Source organism: Oryzias melastigma, linkage group LG12 (genome assembly GCF_002922805.2).
Source record: "Oryzias melastigma strain HK-1 linkage group LG12, ASM292280v2, whole genome shotgun sequence".
In the NCBI taxonomy this organism is placed as follows: Eukaryota; Metazoa; Chordata; class Actinopteri; order Beloniformes; family Adrianichthyidae; genus Oryzias; species Oryzias melastigma.
The window spans coordinates 2801364-2816263 of record NC_050523.1 but is presented as its reverse complement, the minus strand read 5'-3'; the positions used below and the strand labels follow the sequence as shown (position 1 = coordinate 2816263).

General features: G+C 41.3%; 3 protein-coding genes across 4 annotated transcripts in view; 2 read left to right on the top strand and 1 right to left on the bottom strand.

Annotated features, from left to right (window-relative positions):
* Nucleotides 1-5098, top strand: part of trim23 (tripartite motif containing 23) — a 9723-nt gene extending 4625 nt beyond the window's left edge. The window contains exons 7-12 of one of the 2 annotated variants that reach the window (XR_002922248.2): nucleotides 1311-1445; nucleotides 1510-1639; nucleotides 1723-1833; nucleotides 3215-3339; nucleotides 3411-4442; nucleotides 4554-5098. Coding sequence is in view for 1 of the 2 variants with exons in the window: in XM_024299527.2 (XP_024155295.1) it covers nucleotides 1311-1445; nucleotides 1510-1639; nucleotides 1723-1833; nucleotides 3215-3339; nucleotides 3411-3590 (681 nt within the window). In the remaining variant the exon portion in view is untranslated. Of the gene's footprint in view, nucleotides 1-1310; nucleotides 1446-1509; nucleotides 1640-1722; nucleotides 1834-3214; nucleotides 3340-3410 lie in introns of both variants that reach the window. The other variant, XM_024299527.2, reaches the window with a different exon arrangement.
* A 787-nt stretch (nucleotides 5099-5885) lies between these two features.
* On the bottom strand, nucleotides 5886-10869 carry ppwd1 (peptidylprolyl isomerase domain and WD repeat containing 1). Its single transcript, XM_024299591.2, has 11 exons — nucleotides 10666-10869; nucleotides 10443-10545; nucleotides 10114-10217; nucleotides 9918-10038; nucleotides 9398-9845; nucleotides 9130-9320; nucleotides 6933-7122; nucleotides 6685-6866; nucleotides 6532-6613; nucleotides 6274-6456; nucleotides 5886-6087 (listed from the first exon to the last, which is right to left on the bottom strand). Exons 1-11 carry the CDS (start codon nucleotides 10796-10798, stop codon nucleotides 5944-5946), a joined length of 1881 nt encoding a protein of 626 aa, XP_024155359.1. The 5' UTR covers nucleotides 10799-10869; the 3' UTR covers nucleotides 5886-5943.
* Nucleotides 10870-11153: 284 nt separating this feature from the next.
* The window catches only part of cwc27 (CWC27 spliceosome associated cyclophilin), a 30204-nt gene continuing 26457 nt past the window's right edge, over nucleotides 11154-14900 (top strand). Inside the window, exons 1-10 of the mRNA XM_024299592.2 lie at nucleotides 11154-11453; nucleotides 11657-11753; nucleotides 11873-11985; nucleotides 12063-12206; nucleotides 12317-12415; nucleotides 12495-12598; nucleotides 13240-13309; nucleotides 13863-13942; nucleotides 14019-14049; nucleotides 14125-14306. Of these exons, the coding sequence (XP_024155360.1) occupies nucleotides 11412-11453; nucleotides 11657-11753; nucleotides 11873-11985; nucleotides 12063-12206; nucleotides 12317-12415; nucleotides 12495-12598; nucleotides 13240-13309; nucleotides 13863-13942; nucleotides 14019-14049; nucleotides 14125-14306 (962 nt within the window). The 5' untranslated portion in view covers nucleotides 11154-11411. The remainder of the gene's footprint in view (nucleotides 11454-11656; nucleotides 11754-11872; nucleotides 11986-12062; nucleotides 12207-12316; nucleotides 12416-12494; nucleotides 12599-13239; nucleotides 13310-13862; nucleotides 13943-14018; nucleotides 14050-14124; nucleotides 14307-14900) is intronic.

Below are 14900 nucleotides of genomic sequence, written 5' to 3'. Positions count from 1 at the left end.
CCCTCCAGGATTTTGCGATAACTCTAATTATACTATATATATGATATACCAACATTATTCCTTGATCTAACATGATAGAAACCAAAACTTCTCATTTAAAAAAAAAAACATCTGAAAATTTCCTCATCAAGTTTTGAAGTTAACACCTAAACATCATCAGTCTAACCAATTTACCTGTAGTTCAATTTATCATGTGTGTTAATGTATTGTGTGTGTGAATTTGTGTGTCTGAGTATACCACGTGTAAATTTATTGTGTGAATGTACCCTTTTTAGGAATTTTATGTGTGCGTGTGAATTTGTTGTGTGTCAATTTCCAGCGTTTGAATTTTTTTTGTGTGTGAATTTATTGTGTGAATGTACCCTTTTTAGGAATTTTGTGTGCTTGTGAATTTATTGTGCGAGTTTGCCCTTTGTATGAATTTGTTGTGCGTGTGAATATTTTGTGTGAATTTTCTGCGTGAATTTCATGCGTTTTAATTTATTGTGTGTGTGAATTTCCTGCATTTGTATTTATTGTGAATGAATTTGTGTGTCTGAATATACCATTTGTGAATTTATTGTGTGATTTTGCCCTTTGTATGAATTTGTTGTGTGTGTGAATATCCTGTCCAAATTCATTGTGTGTGTGTGTGTGTGTGATTTTTTTCTGTCTGAATTTGTGTGAATTTACTGTTTGAATTTATTGTATGAATTTATTGTGTGAATTTACTATTCATGTGAATTTATTGTTTGTGTGTGTATTTATTGTGTGAATTTCTTGTGTTTGAATTTATTTTGGGTACATTTCCTGTCCAAATTTATTGTGTGTCTGAATATACCATGTGTAAATTTATTGTGTGAATTTACCCTTTGTATGAATTTGTTGTGTGTGTGAATTTATTGTGTGTGAATTTCCTGTCCGAATTTATTGTGGATTTCCTGCTTTTGAATTGTGTATGAATTTATTCTGTGTACATTTTTGTGTATGTTTGTGAAGTTATTGTGTGAATTTACAGTTTGTATGAATTTGTTCTGTATGTGTGAACTTATTTTATGTTTTAATTTCCCGTGTGTGTGTGAATTTACCCTGTATGGGAGTTTATTGTTAGTTCAGACATGAAACATATTGTACTATTTTTAGTAACTAGCATCTCTTTAGTTAAGTTGTAATCTGCTGATGTCTCTTAAATTGTTTGTCCTATTTTGACATTTTGGGTTGTCTTAGATTCTGAACATTTCTGTGTTTTATGTTCAGGATCTCCTAAGTGTCGCGTTCACAGTTGTTTTAAAGCCCGTTGATGTGTTTGCGCCTCCTCTCTCCTGATGTAGGACGACTGCAGGGTGGTTCTGGCAAAGCAGGAGATCAGCTGTTTGCTGGAGACGCTTCAGAAGCAGCAGCACCAGTTCACCGAGCTGGCAGACCACATTCAGTTGGACGCCGGCATCCCCGTCACCTTCACCAAGGTCTTCCTCCACCAAGGTTTGTTTCTCACTCTAACAAACAAGCTAAACTGAAACGTGTCTCCAGGACAACCGAGTTCACATTGGGCCAAAGATGGAGATCCGGGTGGTGACTCTGGGGCTCGACGGGGCCGGAAAAACAACCATTCTGTTCAAGCTGAAGCAGGACGAGTTCATGCAGCCCATCCCAACCATCGGTAAGGACGTCTGGTTATGGTTGAACTGTGTGACCCCTGAAAATCTGATCGCAGTTAAACTTCTGGTTCTGGTTGTTTTTGAGGCTTCAACGTGGAGACCGTCGAGTACAAGAACTTGAAATTTACCATTTGGGACGTTGGTGGAAAGCATAAGCTGAGACCGCTCTGGAAACACTACTATCTCAACACTCAAGGTTGGTGCTTCACTTTTTGTTCTTCTGATTAAAGAGAACGTTTTGCCCATTTTCAGTTTAATCTCAAGTGTTTATATCTACCGAAAACTCTGTAAAGGAGGTTTTCTTGAAATACTGGAACAGACTTTTTAAAATTCTAAATCAAGTTTTATTTAGACTTCTTTTATCAACTTTCTTTGGGGGAATTGCACCACAGACTTGTCTTGTTTTAGTAAATATTTATGTGAAAAACGCTTTCTTTAAGCTGAATTTGTTCCATTGACTGTATAAAGTAGGAGTGTGTAATGGCAAGAGTCTGGTGATACGATACTTATCGCAATATTTCCCAAGACAGGACTAGAGACTTTGTTTTTTTATTGTGATTTAGAAAAAAAATGATCTGAATTTAATAAACCTTTCACATATATAATTGTAAAATACCTTTTATTTAATAATCAGATCAATAAGCTCTGCAGCTGTATTTCATACACAAGTTGCTTTTAATCAAGCAAATTCTTTTAGTAATTCAAGAAATGTTCTTTCAATATAGGAGAAAAACCCTTAAGGCACATTTAAGTTTTAAGCCCCTATGAGGGGTTGCTCATAAATATCTATTTTGAAGCATTTTAAATCAATACAAGTATCTCAATATTTCGCTAAATTGATATTTTTTTACACACGTAGTATATAGGAACTGGACTGAGTGACCCCTCCCCTCCTGACATTCCAAACAGGAAGTACCTGCTGGCTCCAAGAAGCCAAAATCCCATAGACTTTTACAGAGAAATGAATCATTTTCACCTTTTCTGTCATTATTGGGATATAAGATGAACTACCAATAAGTTGGAAAGAATTTTGGTACTTTGCTGAATTAATTGATTTTATTTCAAAATCAAACCAGTCGTTTGGTTAAGCTACGCCCATTGACTGTACATAAGAACTGGACTGAGTGAGTGTGAAGTTGATCAGTCCGTTTCTATTGCGAGCATTCCCAATCAGAAGTGAGCTTGTTGGAAGGCCACACCAAAGCAGGCTACATGACCTCTGTAGGCTCCTCCTACTTTTATTGAGGCATCTGATTGGTCAGTTTATAACTTGAACTACAGAAAAAATAGGATTATCAAAAAGACGTTAATAAGAAGGTTTCAGATCAAGAATGCTTATTCTGATCAACAGAACGACTTGGTAACTGCTGTTTATTTCTCTATAGAAGTCTATGGGATTTTTGGCTTCTTGGAGCAACTTCCTGTTTGGAACGCCATTCAGTCCAGTTCTCATATACAGTCAATGTTCTAATGAAACTCATTTTTCAGACTAGAGTTTGTTCTTGTTTTGGTGATTTCTCCACAAACTTTACTCCGTGCGGCCTGTAACTCCTCCTCTCTGGTGTTTGCTGGAGCAGCGGTGGTGTTCGTCATCGACAGCTGCCACCGGGACCGGCTCATGGAGGCCCACAGCGAGCTGGCCAAACTGCTGACGGAGAAGGAGCTGCGAGACGCCCTGCTGCTCATCTTTGCCAACAAACAGGTACATAAAGACGTGGTCACGTGCGATCTCCTGCTGGGCGTACGCTCACCCCTCGGCTGGTCTCTCCGCAGGACGTCCCCGGCGCCGTGTCGGTGGAGGAGATGACGGAGCTGCTGAGCCTGCACAAGCTGTGCTGTGGGAGGAGCTGGCACATCCAGGGCTGCGACGCCCGCAGTGGGATGGGCCTCCACGAGGGGCTGGACTGGCTCTCCAGACAGCTGGTGGCTGCTGGGGTTCTGGACGTGGCGTGAAGGTCACCCAGCCGGCTCATTGGCTCCCTCACATGTATCTCTCCTTCTTTGTGAGCAAAGGAAAGACTGCTGGAGACGCTTTACATCCCATCATTGCGATTTCTGTGCCGTCCGGCCTTCTAACCCCACAGCTTTGCTTTGGTTCTTTGCTTGGCTTCTCCTGACAGTGTGGACTGAACTCTTCATCCTCATCAACCTTTTGTTGCTTCCTGAACAGCAGAGTGAGGCCTGCTGGCTGCATCCTGATGTGAAGCTGCCTCTGAGCAAAGCCGACGTCTGACTGGTTCCCCTTGTGGGATGGACTGAAAGCTGGACTGGGAGCAGCAGAGCGCTTTCTGTTACAGAACTAGTTTACCGTTTGTGAGGAGGAAGACGGAGGTGTTTGTTTTTGCACAAAGATTTCATTTGACGCACTTATCGGCTGCTTTGGTGAGGGCTTTCCTCTGGAGCCAAATGAACCATCTGCTGGTTTTGATGTGAGTTTTCTGCAGCATTTACAAAAGAAACAAAGAAACTTCCTGTTAACATCTCAACCAGCTCCTGTTTCTGTCCAGAGTGCTTCAGAGATGGTGCACCTTCAACCCGCCTTCAGTAATAATCGTGATGTGAACCGTAGAACATGAAACCCAACAAACACTGACTCTTATTAAGGAACCATCGTTTGAGTTTGGTCTTTATTCATTGCTATGTAATGTTGTTGTATCTATGTATCAAAGTACAAATAAAACGCGCACGAGAGAGAAGCCGTTCTGCAGCTGGAGAAAACACCTGTTTGATCTCTGAACCTTCAAGCACAATGCGCTTTGAAGCTTTTGAAGCATTCGAAGCTTTGAAGCTTTTAAAGCCTCAAAGGTTTTGAATCTTTGCAGCTCATGAAACCTCAAACCTTTCAAAGCCTCAACGCTTTAGAAGTCTTGAAGCTTTTGAAACCTTGCAGCTCATGAAACCTCAAACCTTTCAAAGCTTTAGAAGTCTTGAAGCTTTTGAAGCCTCAAAGCTTTTGAAACCTTGCAGCTTACGAAACCTCGAAACTTTCAAAGCCTCAAAGCTTTACAAGTCTTGAAGCTTTTAAAGCCTCAAAGCTTTTGAATCGTCAAACCTTTCAAAGCCTCCAAGGTTTAGAAGCTTTAAAGGGTACAAAACCTTTGAAGCTTTCAAAGCTTTAGAAGCCTTGAATGTCTTAAAACTTTTGAATGTGTGAAACTTAGTCTCAAAGCTTTTGAATCCTTGAAGGTTTAAAAGCCTTGAAGCTTTTGAAGCCTCAAAGCTTTTGAAGCCTTGAACCTTTCAAAGCCTGGAAGCTTTAGAAGCCTTTACATGTACGCAACCTTTGAAGCCTATAAAGCTTCAAAACTTTAAAATCCTTGAAGCATACAAAACCTTTGAAGCGTTCAAAGCCTTGAAGCTTTAAAAGCTTTGAAGCCTCAAAACCTTGACACCTTTGTCACAGTTAAGTCGGCTTTTGTAAATGATGCAGAATGTGTAAAATAAACTATTGATCCATTCAACTTGTGTTATTTATTTTTAGTCTTTTATCGTCAATACAAAGGTGAGGGTGGTCATGGAGATCGCTTCTTACACCTGGTTGTTTTAGGATGTTACCGCCCTCCGTTACCTTCTTTTTTTTCTCTAAACTTCCCTCTTTTACCTTTCTTTTGTGCCCTTAAAACAACGAACCCTTGACGCTTCAAGACCTCCACACCTTTGTTACAATGGACTTGGCTTTAGTAAATAACAATTTGACTTGATCCATTCAACTCGTGTTACTTTTTTTTTTTTTTTTATTTCACCAAAATAAGTGAAGGTGGCCGTGGAGAGCGGTCACTTGATGGTGATTTTGATGTCCTCGTAGTGTTTGTCGGTTTTGGGGTTAACTTTTGAGTTGGAGATCCTCTGGACCGCCTTCATGCCTGTGATGCATATCTATGTATCAAAGTACAAATAAACTGCGTACGTGAGTCGTTCGATGGAAACACCTAGTCTTCTGAACCATAAAGCCTTTGAAGCATTTGAAGCTTCAAAGAATCAAAACATGAAATGCTTCAGAGCCTAGAAAGCTTTGAACCATTTGAAGCTTCAAAGCTTTCGAAGCCTTGAAATATTGAAAGCTTCAAAGCCTTGAAGCATTCGAAGCTTCGAAGCCTTGAAGCATTCGAAGCTTCGAAGCCTTGAAGCATTCAAAGCTTCGAACCATTTGAAGATTCAAAGCTTTGTAGCCTCAACACCTTTATTACTAAGAAGTCACCTTCTTTAAATAACAGAATGTTTAAAATAAATTATTCGACTTCCTTTAACTTGTTTTTAAAATCATTTTATTGTCGGTAAAAAAAAGAGAAGGTGGCATGGAGAGCGGTCACTTGACGGTGATGTTGATGATGCTGATGTCCTCGTAGGGCTTGTCGGTTTTGGGGTTGACCTTGGAGTTGGAGATCCTCTGGACCGCCTCCATGCCTTTGATGCAGCGTCCGAACACGGTGTGTTTGTTATCCAGCCAGGGCTGCAGACAGAGAGGTGGGAGGTTTAGAAAAGCTCAGCTCTGACATTGTGAGGTTTAAACAACACTACTCTCTGGACATTTGTCCGTCTTTTAAGTTACCAATTTATTCCATTTTAAAACACAGACTTTTGTAATGCTCCTCATAGGAAGTCTTGAGAGAATCCAGGAAATTCTGCTGCGACTCACAGTGGGAACGACGGTGATGAAGAACTGCGAGCCGTTGGTGCCGGGTCCGCCGTTGGCCATGCTGAGAGTGTACGGACGGTCGTGTCTCAGCGTGGAGTGAAACTCGTCCTCGAACTCTCCTCCCCAGATGCTCTCGCCTCCCATGCCGGTGCCGGTCGGGTCTCCGGTCTGAATCATGAAGCCCTGCGCGGCAAAAGGAGTGGGAGTGAGGTTCTGAACGACCCGGGCGATGACCGAGGAGGATGGAGCAGAACCCACCTTGATGACTCTGTGGAAAATGTGGCCGTTGTAGTATCCGTTTCTGCTGTGAACGCAGAAGTTCTCCACCGTTTTCGGGCATCTAGAAACGGTAAAAGAAGGTTATTTTTCCAGGCTTTGAAAAGCTAGAATCCGTTTAGGCGGGAAACCTACTCCACAGGGAAAAGCTTGATGTGGATGTCCCCCATGGTGGTGTGGATGATGGCGCTGTCGGACACCCTCTTAGGGCCCTCGGCCTGAGTGGCTGCCATCACCTCCTCCTTGGACGGCTTCTCGTTGAAGACGTCTCTGTCCGAGTCGGCGCTCTTCGTGTCCTCCGGTTCTCGTTTCGTGAACTTGAACCGAAACATGAATGTGAAAAAAAGTAAAAATCGTTGTGAAAAATTCTGCTGCCGTCTCACCATGTAGAAGCGATTCTTCTTAAAGGCCGTGCAGAAGATGGTGGGGTCGGGCTCCACGTTCTCCAGGGCGGGGTTGTCGGAGGCCTTCATCTCCACCGTGGGGGCCACCTGCATGGCCTTGGCCACTCCCTGGAAGAGACTGAGGTGAAGCACGCGGATGTTCTCCAGCTTCCCCAGGATCCGCACACATCTGGAGAAGGAAGAGGAGGAGCCCAGAGTTACACGAAGGCCGGCCGCGCGAGACTTCAGCTTTAGGTCAAGGGTCATCATACTTTTTCTAGTGAGGGGCTCATAACTGTTTTCTTCTCTGAGGGGGGGCCGGGGTCGGTTTGTAGGCTAACAGAAAACGTGTAACAATCACAGCCTAAACGTGAACATTTATAGTTTTCCAGAAAGACACATATATGCAAAATGTAAAATAATTATTTTTTTGTAATCTTCATGGAAAAAAAATAATACCAAATCATTTTAAAGCTAGATTTATAGCATTACCTGCAATAATGCTAGTGTGAATAATGTAAGCTGGATGTGGCCACTGAAGACGCTAGTGCTAATAGCTGAAAACGCTGAAGCTGATAGCTAGCTAAAATATTAGCGAAATGCCAGATTAGCCTAAAAAACTGGAAAAAAGTCAAAATTAGCCAAAACTGCGAGCATGTACCTGAAATATTAGCTAAATGCCTAATTAGACCAAAGAACCGTTAAAATGTCTAATTTAGCCAAAACTGCTAGCATGTGGCTAAAATATTAGCTAAACTCCAAAATAACCTAGAAATCCCAAAACAGTCAAAAAAGCTAAAAGAGCGGAATATTTTAATAGCTGAAAGAGATGACGAGCTACAGACGTCCAAAAAGAAAGTACAGAAGAAAAATAATAATAATAAAGACATAAAGGAAAAGTGAATCACTATTAAAAAAATAAATATTCTCGTCTCTCCCATCATGGAATGGTGGAATAAAAAGTCACATTCTATGTGGGTCTCAATAGTGTTTGAAGGCGGTCCTCATCCGGCCCGCGGGCCGTAGTTTGGGGACCCCTGCTTTAGATGACAGGAGTTTCTTAGCTTTGATTAAAAATGTCGCTCTTTATAACGATTGACCCATTCCCATCAAACTGGCGTTATTAACATGTTCTTGTGGCCCTTTTCTGATGATGGAGGACATATTTAAACAAAATTTAAGCTTAAAAATGCACATGTGAGTATTTCTGTTTGTTGAAGAGCTTATTTGTGACGTAGAAGATACAATAGGTTCCCTGCAGAGCTCAAAAACCTCAAAACTGGGGAAAAGCTTTTTCCTTCAACCAGTCAACTTACTTAACATCCCATCATACTCAAATCACAGATTCTTTACCCTCGCTGGTATCTGACTTTTACTTGTTAGTCTTAAATTACTCTTTATTTTATTCTATTTTACACATTACATATACCCCTGCTGCATTTTTGCAATATTGCAATTTTTTTTGGAGCCAGACACTGTCAGTAAGCAGTGATTGGTCCAAGTGGGTCTGAGTTTCTATGGCAACCACTCTCACCAATCAGGAGTGAGCTTGTTGGAAACTGCTGAAATCGGGCTACATGAAACAGTTTGAACATTGGAAGGCGGGGACCAATAGGCTCCACCTACTGTTTTTGAGGCATCAGATTAGTAAATTTATAACTTGAACTACAACAAAAGAGGATTATCAAGAACATGTAAAAAAAAAGGAATTAAGAGCAAGAATAGTTATTCTGACCAATAGAATAACTGAGTAACAGCTGTTTATTTCTCTATAGAAGTCTATTGGATTTTGGCTTCTTGGAGCCACTTCCTGTTTGGAATGTTAGGGGGAGGGGTCACTCAGTCCAGTTCTCATATACAGTCTGTGGTTCCAACACTCACTTGGAGCAATTAGTCAAATTTTCACAGCTTGGACAGACGTTTCCTCTTCGTCTCTAAGCAAACAATCTTGTTTGATTTATTTCAATTATATTTAAGCTTTTCTTCTCTTAATATCAAACAAACATTTAAATGCAAGGTTTGCTTTAATAAAACCAACTTGACAGTGCGTGGCGTATACTTATATAGCACTTTACAGTCACAGTCCCATTCACCCGTGCACACACACATTCCCACTCTGCTGTCGCAAACTGGCCCCAACCTATCACCACCAGAGGCTATGATTACTCAAACTTTGGTCCGTGCTCTCCCGACGTACCTGTTGGTCTCCACATTGATGACTTTGATGCCCAGCATGGTTCCGTACAGAACAAAGTGGCCGGTCTCGTCAAAGATGATGTTAGCCAGCCGGACTCCGTCCACCTTCTCCAGCTCTCTCTCCACGGCCATCCGCCTCCCAAACTCCATGTCAGGCAGCTGCTGCCTCATCTGCTGCAACTCTGTGAACATCTAACACGCGAAGCAGGAGCGATAAGCGACCTGAACACCACAGAGGAGGATGATGATGATGATGAAGGCCCACGTACCGTTAAGGACTCATCGAACACTCTCGCCAGCTTTCCTGTTAGGAAGCGGAAGATCCTCACTTTCCTGTCCGAGGCGATGGTGGCCATTCTTTTCCCGTCAGGCGAGAAGGCCAGGCTGGTGGGATAGGTTTTGTTTTTTGCAAATTCATACAAGTCCGTGTCGGTTTTGTACTCCCACTGCACGTGCTTGGGAAACCTGAACTCGTTGGGAAGGCCTGTCCAGTATTCCAGCATTCCCGCTTTGTCGGCAGACACAATAACTCTGAATTTAGGATTCAAGCGGATCTGCGTCAGCGGGGAGGAGTGCAGTTTGTCAAAGACGTGAAGGGGCTCGCTGCTTCCCCGCCCGTCGTACACAAAGATCTTTCCTGTGGATTTTTCAGAGCACGCCACAGTGCAGATGGCGTCCCCGGGGTTGTAGATCCACTCACTCTGTCCGGGGTGAAAGCTGCAAACAAACCCCACAAAATCAGCGTTTGTCGCGTCATTCAGGCTCCACGACGCCGTCATTTCAACTCACCCCAGCTTCAGCATGTTGATCATGTCAAAGTTGACCACATCGAACACTTTCATGGCCCGATCGTCGCCGACGGAGCAGAGGAGGGCTCCTTCAGCGCTGACGGCGATGCTCTCGATCACACCTGCACAAACGCAGCTTCACGTTGAACAGAAAGCCTCATTTCAGCATCTGTGAGACTGAACAATGGAGGTCTAACCTAAGTGGCTTCTGAAGTGTTTCACAAACTCGATACCCTCGTCCTCTTTCTTTTTCCAAAACTTAACGTGGCCGTCTTGACTGGCGGTTATGACAAAGTCTGTTCTGGAATAGAAAAAAAGACAAAAACAGAATTCCTCTAAAGAAAGTTTTGCAGAAATCTTGAAGTATTTCAACTGTTAATTACTGTAATAGGTATAAACAAACACACAAACTCTGAACTATTCTGCTTCTTTGACACCTAAAACTAAATATTATAGTCTGACTTGGCTTGTTTTTCCATTGTTGCGTGATTTGGATGAAGTGACATTTTCCACCATTCAGACTTACTTGGTACAAACTAAATGCGTAATAATGTCTCTGTGCATGTAGCTCCGTTCATACATGGCAGCCGAGGGCAGGTTGTCCAGGTAAACACGCTCGTATTCGAGTACTGAGTCCGGATAAACAAACACAGGCAGAGATGAGCAGGGTAACACTAACAGTGGTTAGCACAGATTAGCGAGACTTCTGAAGATAAGTGTGGTAAAGCCGTCCGTCACCAGAAACCAACCTTTCCGTTTCTTAGTCTTCGTGGCTTCACTCGGCATGGGTCCGACCCATTCCGAATCTTGTTGTTCTCCATCTCCATCCTGGCTATCTTCAGCTTTTCGCTTCAGATCCACACTGTTTTCAGATTCCGCCATTGTTGGTCCTTTTCCGGTTTGTCCGGTCGTGATTATGGTACTTCCGTTTGACTTCTAATTTCTTATTCCTCAAATAATAATACAACAAGTTTTTTTTAAAAATAGCATAAAATGAAATTAATGTATAAATATTTTCAGTTCATATTTTTTAATACATATATTTTCTCATAGTTAAATAGACAGTGGGATTCCCAAATCGCGCTCTTGTTTCCGCGGGTCAAATATGACAGAACACATGGATCAAACCATTACAAATTGAAGGGGGAAATAGCGGGAAAACTTTATTCGTTTGTTTTGTTGATATTGTTTATTTATGTACAAATTGTTTTAAATGCTGCTTTTAAAACAAAATATACAATTTTATTTAATAAAATGTGATATTGAGTCGAAATACGTATCAATCAGATTATACGTGAACCTACCGAGGGTCCCCGTGCACTCGGAAGTAAACAACACGCTAACAGATGCAGCAAAAAATGGCTTTGGAAGTGAAACGATCCAATTAATCCCATTTAAGAACAAACTGTAGAAATAACCTTGCTCTATCTGCTGCTTTGGGTCTATTTAGTGAAAGTACTTTAAACTTATAAACTGGTCAGAAGTCAGCATCAAAATGAGCAACATATACATTCAAGAACCACCGACGAATGGAAAGGTGAGCGCTACTGAAGTATTTACATCCAAAGCCAAAATTTAATGTCGTTTTAGTAAAACTTTTACTTCTAAAATGTACATAAATGGGCACCTTAAGTTAATAATTAGATGTTTCTATTGATATGAGATTTAATGCTGACGGTTTGAATGTTGGAAAATTAGAAACTGCTTTCTCCACACATGTGTATCAACATGTTCTTCCAGGTTCTGCTGAAAACCTCAGCAGGAGAAATTGACATCGAGCTGTGGTCCAAAGAGACCCCCAAAGCCTGCAGGAACTTTGTGCAGCTCTGCTTGGAAGGTAAAAAGTCACAAATGAACGACAGATTAAATTAAATCTGCCTTTTTTATTTTTCTTGAGAAAAGTGATCAAATCTGTGCAGTTCATTGTTGATTTATTTTCTGTTTCTAACTCCGCAGGTTACTACGATGGCACCATTTTCCACAGAGTGGTCCAAGACTTCATCATTCAGGGGGGCGATCCCACAGGAACAGGAACCGGGGGAGAGTCTGTGTACGGCCGTCCGTTCAAGGTCCGGCAGCTTCTCTCCTGGCGTTGAAAAAATGTGTGATTAAAGCTTCAGCGTAAAAACTAAACCTCCACTTTCAGGACGAGTTTCACACCAGACTGCGCTTCATTCGGAGAGGCCTGGTCGCCATGGCGAACGCTGGGCCACACGATAATGGAAGTCAGTTTTTCTTCACGTTGGGACGCGCAGATGAACTCAACAACAAACACACCATATTTGGAAAGGTGAACATGACTTAAATCTACTGATTACACATTTTTAATATAGGGATGATGGCTGTTTTACATACTGGATGTGTTATAAACAGCCTTTATGTGATTTGTTTTCTCTGCAGGTCACTGGGGATACGATCTATAACTTACTCAGATTAGCTGAGGTCGAATGTGACAAAGATGAAAGACCTCTGAGGCCTCATAAGATCAGATGTGCTGAGGTGATTCATTTATTCTCTCTAATTAATTGTGTCTAAAAGGATCTGATTTCTATGTGATAATGTTGTGCACGTCTTCCAGGTTCTGCATAATCCCTTTGATGACATCGTTCCTCGAGAAACCAAGAAAAGCAAAAAGGACAAAGACAAAGAAGAGGCTAAAAAATCCCAGTCAAAAGCCACAAAGTGAGCATTCGCTCTTTCTTCTTCTTCCCTGTTTATGCTAAAACATTACAGAAACTTAGTAAAACTAAATCTAATTTCCTTTTTATTTAAATAACCTTTTACCAGCTAAAAAAACTAATCAAAATTAGCACAAAAATCCAAAATATATATTTTCGGCTCCGTCCTTTTCTGACCTCATTGAGAACCTTTGGAACATCCTGAAGCCGAATATCTCTGAGACTTGATCCTGTTCGCATCCAAACAGCAGCTCTGGGAGGCGATTCTGACGTCCCTCAAAAAACTATAGCAGAAACTTTTCAAAAACTTCAATGAATGCAAGAATTGTGAAGCTGCTACAAAATATAAGTCCTTTGTTCAAATGAAACTTGAGCTCTGAAGATGTTTTTGATTGAAACAGCTTTAGATTTCAGTAAATATGCAGCAAATTCAACACATTTTCAGTTCTTTAGAATTTATCAAATGTTGAGGAACTCTGGTTATAATGTGGAACATTTGAAGGTTTTTATTTTTGAAAAAAATAGTGTTATCTTTAGGAGGTTTGTTCAATGATATTTAATCTAAACTGATTGACTTGAAAATTCTGGTGACATTCACTTACATAAACATTTGGAATGCGCTAATGACATATTCACCTTTTCTAGGAACTTCAGTTTGTTATCGTTCGGCGAGGAAGCTGAGGAAGACGAGGAGATGGTGAATCAAGTCAGTCAGGTATGTTTTGGTCGTCCTCCACGGACACCGTGCACCTAAAGGTTCATCCACCCAGACCGCGCAGTGAACTTTTAGAGAAAACGTGAAGTGGGGCCAAGAAGGAATAAGAGAGACGGGTCAACCCCCGTACGAGTGCCTGTGACCTGAAGAACCGGTGGGCTCATCCAAAACACCAAACTCGTGTTTCAGTCACTTCCTTTGGAACAGGTGTATGAAACCATAAAAGGGTCAAGAGGTCACCTGTGGTTTACACTGGACCTGACTCTTCATTTTATGAGTGAAAAACAGTGTTCCCTAAAACTAACCCTGAGGAACTCCGCAGTCACAGTTTGGCCCCTCAAACTTAAACCAAACTTAACAATTCTTTTCCTTTTTTTCTTAAAATCCGAATGGATTTCTGTTAGCTTAAGTTTAATTTAGCAATAAACAGTTTTTATATGAAAATAGCTTCTAAATATAAAAAAACTGAAGCAAAAGTTTTTTTTTTTCACAAAATGTGAGCAAAAATGCGTTTGAAGGTGCAAAAACTGACAGTTCTTCTTTCTGTCTTCAGACGTTAAAGGGAAAAAGCAAAAGCAGCCACGACCTCCTGAAAGACGACCCCCAGCTCAGCTCCGTTCCAGCCGTTGATAAGTAAGAGCGCCGGCGCCGCCGCTTCAGCCCGTTTGTGTGGCAGTTGAGATTAATCCGGATTGTTTTATCCTTAAAGGAAGAAGAAAGGGGGGGCTGGAGCTGGAGGGGTACGTTTAACAGAATATAAATACAAATAAAATCATAAATCAGATTATTAAAGATGATTCTGTCTCATTGAACAGTCAGACGAGGAGGGGGACAGCGACTTGGAAGGTGACATGGCTGCAGGAGAAGAATACGACTCGGACAGCAAAGAGAGGATGAGAGAGCTCATCAGTAAGAAGCTGAAGAAGGAAAAAGGTTCAGAGAAAGCCGCCGAGGCCGGAGGAGAGGATGAGGAGAGGGGGAGGAAGACGAGCCGCAGGTACGAACGACGTTCTTTGTTTCTCTGTGAATGCAGAGATTCTTTTGGAGCAGAAGGTCAAATCTTCTTCAGGCCACAAACCGGTTTAATGTCAGTCAGCGAAGTCGGCGTCTGATTTTTATGCTCCAGTTTCTCTTAACGTTTGAGGATAAAGTTCATCTTTATTCTTTAAAATATCATCAGCTGCTTTAAACTTTATTCATACACGAGATTTCCTTCAGGAATAATTAAAATCTGATTGAAATTTTATCTTTACCTGCCAAAGTGGAAGCTACAAAATCAGACGCCAACTTCAGCCTTCTCTTTTAAGGTATGATGGATTAATTATGATCATAAATATAAATGCACCGTTTGAACAACTATATTAGCAGCAATCTCGTAACATCAGGCAGCGGCTTGATGAATATTCTGTATTATTATTATTATTATTAATTATTATCATAGTCTGTGGGAACAACTGTCACAATAAATCCAGATTTCGCATAAAACTTCTTATTTTTTTCTGTTAAATGAAGCTTTCTTTTATTTTGAAGAGTTTCCTGACTGGATCTTTTCTAGTTAAATAAACTTTCCAAATATGACTGTTTTTAAATA

Coding starts and splice junctions, on each gene's coding strand:
- ppwd1 (XM_024299591.2), bottom strand. CDS start 10,798: ATGGCGGAATCTGAAAACAGTGTGGATCTGAAGCGAAAAGCTGAAGAT. Junction 7,123..9,129: donor ATCAATGTGGAGACCAACAG/GTACGTCGGGAG, acceptor TTCCTTCTCCAG/ATGTGTGCGGATCCTGGGGA. Junction 6,614..6,684: donor ATCAAGCTTTTCCCTGTGGA/GTAGGTTTCCCG, acceptor TACCGTTTCTAG/ATGCCCGAAAACGGTGGAGA.